General features: G+C 36.8%; 1 protein-coding gene across 2 annotated transcripts; it reads left to right on the plus strand.

The window, feature by feature from the left end:
* The first annotated feature begins 3,190 nt into the window (after positions 1 to 3,190).
* LOC140176528 (aminoaldehyde dehydrogenase ALDH10A8, chloroplastic-like) lies at positions 3,191 to 5,130 on the plus strand. Of its 2 annotated transcripts, XM_072208062.1 has the most exons (5): positions 3,191 to 3,789; positions 3,872 to 4,020; positions 4,247 to 4,277; positions 4,367 to 4,474; positions 4,996 to 5,130. In XM_072208062.1, the coding sequence occupies exons 1-3, from the start codon at positions 3,706 to 3,708 to the stop codon at positions 4,251 to 4,253; spliced, it is 240 nt and encodes a 79-aa protein (XP_072064163.1). In that variant the 5' UTR covers positions 3,191 to 3,705; the 3' UTR covers positions 4,254 to 4,277; positions 4,367 to 4,474; positions 4,996 to 5,130. The 2 variants fall into 2 exon arrangements, with proteins under 2 accessions (XP_072064163.1, XP_072064162.1); XM_072208061.1 differs by having other exon boundaries at positions 4,247 to 4,474.
* The last annotated feature ends 3,182 nt before the right edge of the window (positions 5,131 to 8,312 follow it).

Consider the following 8,312-nt stretch of genomic DNA (forward strand, 5'->3'; position numbering starts at 1 on the left):
TTGGGAAGACTTTTTCTGTTATTTTGCCCTATTCTTGATTTTATTTGTTTATATAAAGTTCATTGCTACTAAGGTAAAGAGTCAATTGTATAAGTTCACAAGGTTACAGAAGAATTCAGCATACAAAACAGAGAAAGAGAGCTCACTGGCAAGAAAACGCCAGTAGGAATAGCTATCTGGGTGTTAAACGCCAGAAAGAAGCTCCTTCTGGGCGTTTAACGCCAGATTTACAGCGTCCTGGGCGTTCAGAAAAACGCCCAGTGACAAAGGAGTTCCTGGCGTTCAACGCCAGAAAGAAACAACAGCTGGGCGTTGAACGCCCAGGAGAAGCAGCAATTGGGCGTTAAACGCCCAAAACATGCAGTGTTTGGGCGTTTAACGCCAGGATGGTGGGGAGGAGGTAAATTCATTTTTACTTCATATTTTTCATTTTAATTTTAATTTTCATGTTTCAATTCATGATTTCTTGCATAAACATGTTACAAACCCTAATTTCTAAAATCCCTAATTTCTAAAAACCCTACTTTAAAAATATCAAATGTATCTTAATCCATAAACACAAATTCTTTTTCAATCCAATCCAACTCTTTTTCAAAATTTCCAAAACAAATCTATCTCTTTTCCTTCTAAAATCCTTTCAACTCATCAATATCTTTTTTCAAATCTCCACATTATCTTTTTCAAAATCCAAATTTATCTTTTTCAAATATCTTTCATAACTTTTCAATTTTAAATCACCTCTTTTCATATCATACATATTTTTTTTATAAATCATATCTTCTATCTTATCTTTTTTAAAATTTTCGAAAACCCACCCCCTCCCGTTTTAAATCCACATTCGGCCTCCCTCCTCTCATCCACCATTCGACACTAGCTCTCCTTCTATCCCTCTCCTTTTTTTTCTTTTGCTTGAGGACAAGCAAACCTCTAAGTTTGGTGTGTTTATCTGTGATTACTAAATTATACCCACTAAGATCATGGCTCCTAAAGGAAAACAAACCACTCCAAGAGGCAAGAAAGAGAGTATTCCAAAACCACTTTGGAATCAAGGAAAGTTCTTAACCAAATAACATTCAGACCGTTACTACAAAATAATGGGTCTAAGATCAGTGATCCCGGAAGTCAAGTTCAATCTGAAAGAAGATGAATATCCGGAGATCCAAGAGCAGATTCGAAACAGGAACTGGGAAGTCCTAGCTAATCCTGAAACAAAAGTGGGAAGGAATATGGTTCAGGAGTTCTACGCTAATCTGTGGCAAACAGACAGGCAGAGAATATCTGGAACTGCCCTCTATGACTATCGGACTATGGTCAGAGGAAAGATTGTTCACATCCACCTTGACAAAATCAGGGAGATCTTTAAGCTACCTCAATTGAAAGATGACCCAGACTCCTTCAATAGGAGAATGATGAGAACAAACAAGGGCCTGGATAAGATTCTAGAGGATATATGCATCCCTGGAGCCAGGTGGACCACCAGCAGCAAGGGAGTCCCAAATCAACTCAAGAGAGAAGATCTCAAACCAGTCGCCAGAGGATGGCTGGACTTCATTGGGCGTTCTATATTGCCCACTAGCAACCATTCTGAAGTCACCGTCAAAAGAGCAGTGATGATCCATTGCATTATGTTGGAAAAAAAAGTGGAAGTTCATCAACTGATTCCATCTGAATTTTACATACTTGCAAACAAGAACTCCAAAGATGCCTAGTTGGCTTATCCAAGCCTAATCTCTATGCTCTGCAAAGATGCTGGAGTAAGGATGGGAATAACGGAGTACATCTCAGTGGAGCAACCAATCACTAAAACCACAATGGAAAAACAACAAATGCAGGATGACCCCATCAAGAGGAGGGCGCAAGAATTCCTCTCGGAAGTCCCTCAATTTGAATATTGGGAATAGCTTGAAGCATCTGTCACCAAGTTGCAAGAATCTATGGACCAAATAAAGGAAGAATAGCAAAATCAAAACATTATGCTCTGCAAACTGCTCAGGGAACAAGAAGAGCAAGGGCGTGACTTAAAGGAACTGAAGCGTCAGAAGTTATCTCTTGAAGGACCAAGCACTCCACAAACTAGAGGAACATCCACATCCCAAACTCAAGGTTGTTGAGCTCTAATCTTAACCTTAACTCTGTGATAATTATTCTTATTTGAGTTTTACCTTAGAAGTTATAGTAGTAATTAGTAGTTATTTTATCTCCAATTAAGCTATAATTTATTTTTCTCATCATCATTAAACATGAATAAAATAGAAGATTTTCTTTAGAATAAGGAGGCAATATTTTTCAAATTTTTAATAAAACAAATTCTAATTGTTTACATGTGGTGGCAATGCTTTCTGCCTTCTGAATGAATGCCTGAACAGAGCATATGTCTTTGGAATTTGATGTTCTTGAATGTTAAATATGTTGGCTCTTGAAAGAATAATGAACATGAGACATGTTATTGATAATCTGAAAAATCATAAAAATGATTCTTGAAGCAAGAAAAAGCAGTGAATACAAAGCTTGCAAAAAAAAAGCAAGCAGAAAAAGCCAATAGCCCTTAAAACCAAAAGGCAAGGGTAATAAAAAGGATCCAAGGCTTTGAGCATCAGTGGATAGGAGGGCCTAAGGGAATCAAATCCTGGTCTAAGCGGCTAAACCAAGATGTCCCTAACCATGTGCTTGTGGCGTGAAGGTGTCAAGTGAAAACTTGAGATTGAGCGGTTAAAGTCAAGGTCCAAAGCAAAAAGAAGAGTGTGCTTAAGAACCCTGGACACCTCTAATTGGGGACTTTAGCAAAGCTGAGTCACAATCTGAAAAGGTTCACCCAATTATGCACTACAAGAAAAAAGGCCTATGGCCACGTTTTTTTCTTGCCACGCTTTAAAAACGTGGCCAAAAGTGGTCAATGGCCACGCTTTTATGAGGGTGGCGATTGATTAGAGATTTGGCCACGTTTTTTCTTGCTACGCTTAAAAAGCGTGGCGAAAAGGATCTATGGCCACGCTTTTATGAAGGTGACAATTGATTAGAGATTTGGCCACGCTTTTTTTTGCCACGCTTCAAAAGCGTGGCCATAGAGAGAAACAGGGACACTTTTTAAACGTGGCGAAAAGTTTTTTATCTTGGCACCCAAAAAAAGCGTGGCGAAATGTTTTTTAACTAGGCACCCCTAAAAAAGCGTGGCGAAAAGGTTTCCCAACACGCTACAAGACTCATCAGACTCTTCTACTCTTCTCCACTGACACTTACACACTAATGCTTTGAAACCCTAACACTCAGACTCTGTTGCTCATCCCCAACTCTGTTACTCATCGTCGACACTTGCACTCTCTCCTCTGCCGGCGCTCCCTCCGTCGTCTCCCTTAACCTGTCTCTGCTGGCGCTCGCATTCCCTGCGCTCACTACTCACGGTGTCGGTCAGCCAACGGAGGTCGCCTTTCCTTCCTCCGCGCTGCCATTCTCTGTCCTCCACCCTCGTCATGTTGCTCAATCTTCTACTACCTTCGAAGTCCTCACTGCATGCATATGGCGTTGTCATACCGCTGCATTGCAATGGCAAAACCCTAACACCAAGAGGTTCGCTTGCTTTGCACAGTCAATGCACGTTTTGACTGTGCCGTCGCCGCCGCTAGAAGAGCACTCAACCGCAACAAAGGAAACAACTGGCCTTCTGCCTCCGGCGCTCACCGAGCCCGCTATCTCCGCGCCATCGCTGCCATGGTCGTCGAGAGAAAGGATCACCTCGCTAAGCTTGAATCCCTTGATTGCAGAAAACCACTCGATGAAGCTGCCTGGGACATGGTACTTCAATTATGCTTCAATTTCAGCTTATTCTCTCTGATTGTTACTGTAATTCTCTGATTCACGCTTGATTTTATGTTAGGATGATGTTGCTGGTTGCTTCGAGTTTTATGCTGGCCTTGCCAAGAACCTCGACGCTAAGCAGAAGGCACGCGTTTCTCTTCCCATGGAAACTTTCAAGAGTTATGTCCTCAATGAATCCATTGGTGTTGTTGGATTAATCACCCCATGGTATTTTCTTTTTCTTCTCTTTAAAATTTGCCTTATTAACTGGTGTTAGAATCTAGAAGTTAGTTTCTATATAAGTGGCAATGAGTGATGAAAAAAGAATAATAGTAGAATAGAAAGGTAGAAATTCAGTTGTTGTGTATTATTTTTTGGTTGTTCGTTCATTGTTGTCACCTCTCTCTGTTAGCAAAATTGCTATCTTGATGGCTAACTAGATATCATATTTTAGGAACTAACCTCTGTTAATGGCTACATGGAAGGTTGCCCCTGTTCTGGTTCTTCATTTTTTCTGATTTTTCTAAACTACTTCTCAAAAAGGTAAGGACTATTTTCTTGTTTGATAGAAAAGATTTATGTTCGCCCCCAGATCCCTCTCTTCTTGAAGGCAAATGGATGACTTGTTTATAATGATTTCTTGGGCTGCCTGATTGACCAACATCCAGGAGGAGACTTAAAGGTACCTACACTGACTTATCTGTATTGATATAAGTAATCATTAATTCATTATTCAAGATCGAAAATCAAGCTGGTACTCAAACTGGTACAATAGGAAACAAAATAAATCCTTGATAATTAAAAAAATCGGCTTAATCAATAGTGAATAGTTACAGAACAGGAATGACATACTGTTGATCGAGTGTGAAAGATGCATTCTTGGGTTTTCATCAAGTTATTGCAATGGCAGTCCATATGCTTGTTCACTTGATTATATGTCCTGTGATATATTTTAGCTAGACACTGGTGTTAATTAAACTCATATAATTACCAAACTTTATTTTATATTCGCTAAATAGAAACAAATTATGGCTAACCTGGTCAATATAAAATATCTATATTTGAAGTTTGGATATGATACCCCTTCTTAAGTTTTGACCATCTATTCTTCCTTTTAAGACTAACTCTCAATATAAAATGCTGGCAAAAAGTTTGATCAATTTGTACCTGCTACAATGCATTAATCTGAAGGGATGTTTGCAGGTGAAAGAGATATACAATTTTTTCCAGGATGATCTGATGACAAAAGATATATTCATCTTGGATTGTCACTCTGAAATCTTTGTCTGGGTTGGCCAGGGAGTTGACCCCAAGAGCAGAATGCAGTCTCTAACCATTGGTGAGGTATAACTGATTTCGCTTTCGCTGGAAGTTTTAAATGTGCTAGTATAACTTAGGGAATAATATTCTGAAGAGTTATCAATATAACTTCACAAGATGGTTGGTTTTTCTGTCCTTTTAAGACCAGTATAACATTAGATTACCATAAGATTTTGACTTGCATTGTCTTTTACATCTTTTAGTACTTTCTGACATGGGGTGTGCAATTCTTAACTTACTCTTTTGGATTGAACAGAAATTTATTGAGCATGATTTTCTTTAGAAAAATTATTTCTGGTTCTTCTATTCTGATATTTGGTTTAGGTTTTTTTCCCCCTAAACTTCTTGATTTTCTATTTTTGTTATGATTTTATTTCTGTTAAATAGTTTTGGTTATTCATATTGGGGGGTGAAACAGATCTTAGGTTTATATATTGCGCAGGTAAGAGAGAAAAGGCATGAAGTGGTGATGATAGTTAGTTAATTAGTAAATAATGTGTGTATGTTGGTGATTTTAATTAATGACTGTGTGCAGCTGCTTGCTTCCATGGTGGACATGATGATCCGATACCCAGCCCATTTAACCCGTTGAGAGATGGCAGCACCCAGCCCATAATTCATGTACTCACCAGGTATGATATCTTAACCCTGCTAGCTTGGGGTGTTCTTTACAGGTTCTTCTTCTACTTGGTACTGAGATTTTACTCCAAGAATGAGAGAAAATGATGAACCAATCATATATATACTATGTCTACATTTTTGGTTCTTGATAAAGTTTTAGACTTCTATGTACCATTTTCCTATGGTTTGTTGAAAATGTGAAACAATAATAACAAATATATATTATCATGATCATATATGTGAAAAGTAGCTACTGAGTTTTTCAGCTTTACTGTTCTTAGAAGTGTTGAGAGAATCTAAACAGAAAATCTACTCTTCTAATTTGTTCTGATGTGTTTGGAATTAGTGTTGTTTTAATTTGTTCTGATGTGTGTGTTGATGACTGCTTTTGATTTTGATGGTACTGGTTGAAATAGATTAAAGGAGATTAACAGTTGGCGATGGGGTTCTAGAAGTATCTTTGGAGGTATTTGCTTGTTTGCTTCGTGGATTTTTAGTTTATTATTTGAAATTGTTGGTTTTCGGATTTAATTTTGATGCATGTAATTCAATTATGTGTTTTACACTTTTACTTATGTATGCAAGTTCTTGACTTTATCAACTACTAGGTTCAAAATCACATTATTTGCAATATATATTTTTTTTTAATTTTGATGTTAGATAGAAAGGGAAATAAAAAAAAAGAAATACAACAGTCATTATATTGAAGTAATTATTATATGAGCATTAGATCTGTAAGATCTTTTATTTATCTATCATTGTATTCTGTGCTGAATATAATGACAAGCTTTGGGAGTTTACTTTTACATGCAGAGTTATGCGCATGATGCAAAGATTATGACAAGAAACAACTTCCCTGCACTGAAATTTACAATTTTCTTTGGCTATTTATTTTTTATGATAAGAATTGTAATTGTATGTTGTTCACTTTAATCTCAATTGTTGATTTCTCTCTTCTCTTGTTTTGGTTCACATTTCAGTTCAGTTCCTGTGCACTGTCGTTTTTTTCCTTATTAGTCAAGGCAATCAAGTTTATGTATCTAGCTTACTTTAATTACATAAATTGGCTTATTTTCTTAATTTTTCTTTTTCGTTTCCTTGGATATAAGTGATATTAAGTGACCTGGTATTTGCTTGTGGAGGCAAAGGAATAACTGAAAATCTGCTAAATTTTGTATATGTTCACTTTTAGTTGCGAGAATTCCTTAGTTATTCTTCCTGATATGTACATGATTATATCTCTGATAGTGTATGATTTTTGTAGAAATCGCTCATTCTTGCTCTCTCCAATCCAACATCTCAATCTGAGTGCACTGCTGAAGAAGCTTATACATGGAGCAAGGTAACTAACTATTTATATAATTGGCCTCAGAAATTTAGAATAGATTACACATATCATTATATGTTAATGTTGTTTATCTTAATTTAATTTGCAGGGTCAAGCAATCTTTGCTAGTGCTGTTGAATATGAAGGAAAAGTCTTTGTTCCTGGACAGGTTTCATTTGACCTTTGTTACCTACACATTTTGTTATTCAATATAAACATCTCAGTGGCTGACCTTTATATATTTATTTTTTCATTTTATTTTTTTGCGCTTCCTGCATTGCTGTTCAGGCCAACAATGCTTACATATTCCCTGGTTTTGGCTTGGGTTTGATCATCTCCAATGCAATCTGCGTCCGCGATGAGATGCTCTTGGCAGCCTGTGAGTTCATTCAAGCTAAGAGAGATTAAATATACTAAAATCAATTCAATCTAAATTCCAAGAAGGTAGAACCAAGAACTCACTAACGGTTTCTTCTTATGCAACAGCTGAAGCTTTGGCTGCACAAGTGTCACAGGAGAACTATGATAAAGGACTGATTTACCCTCCATTCTCAAATATCAGAAAGATATCAGCACATATTGCTGCTAACGTGGCAGCAAGGCATATGAACTTGGTTAGTTTCATGAAATGTTTTGAGTTTCAGACAACTTTGCTCTGTTTTGTTTTCAATACTTATATCTTTTGTGCTGTGTTTGGTAAAACAGGTCTTGTTTCTCATCTACCTCGACCTAAGGATCTTGTCAAATATGCAGAAAGTTGCATGTACAGCCCAGGCTACAGAAACTACTATTGAGATTTTTGAACCATATTATATCATGTTTTGTTTAGTTTAGTTTCAAAGGCTACAAACTATGATTCAGACCAAAGCTTGTGGCGGCTTCATGAACTAAACCAAGCAGAACATATTAGTAGTGTGCTCTCCGCGGTTTTACAGTTTTGAGATACTTGTTAGGAACATATTCATTTTATTGCTAAGATAGATTGTTGTACAAGGCATCGCCATAGGAACTTAAATTCTTCAACCAGTTGTGAGAGAAGTTTGCTAATTCTTTCAAATTGTAAACAGGACAATCACTTTCCTATGCAAACTCGAGATTTATTTTGTATTTGATTTGTCTTGTAATAAAAATTGCATACTATATTTATAGTTTGGTAACAAAAGAATTAAAAAATTTATATTTTGTATCGATGAAGGTAAAAATCAGAAAAAGGATTTTTTTTTTTAAATTTTACAAGGCTATTGCCACGCTT

This window comes from Arachis hypogaea, chromosome 11 (genome assembly GCF_003086295.3).
Source record: "Arachis hypogaea cultivar Tifrunner chromosome 11, arahy.Tifrunner.gnm2.J5K5, whole genome shotgun sequence".
NCBI lineage: Eukaryota > Viridiplantae > Streptophyta > Magnoliopsida > Fabales > Fabaceae > Arachis > Arachis hypogaea.

Excerpts from the sequence above, each read along its gene's own strand:
- LOC140176528 (XM_072208061.1), top strand. The coding sequence starts at position 3,706 with ATGGTCGTCGAGAGAAAGGATCACCTCGCTAAGCTTGAATCCCTTGAT. Across the intron at positions 3,790-3,871 it reads ATGAAGCTGCCTGGGACATG|GATGATGTTGCTGGTTGCTT; the intron begins GTACTTCAATTA and ends ATTTTATGTTAG.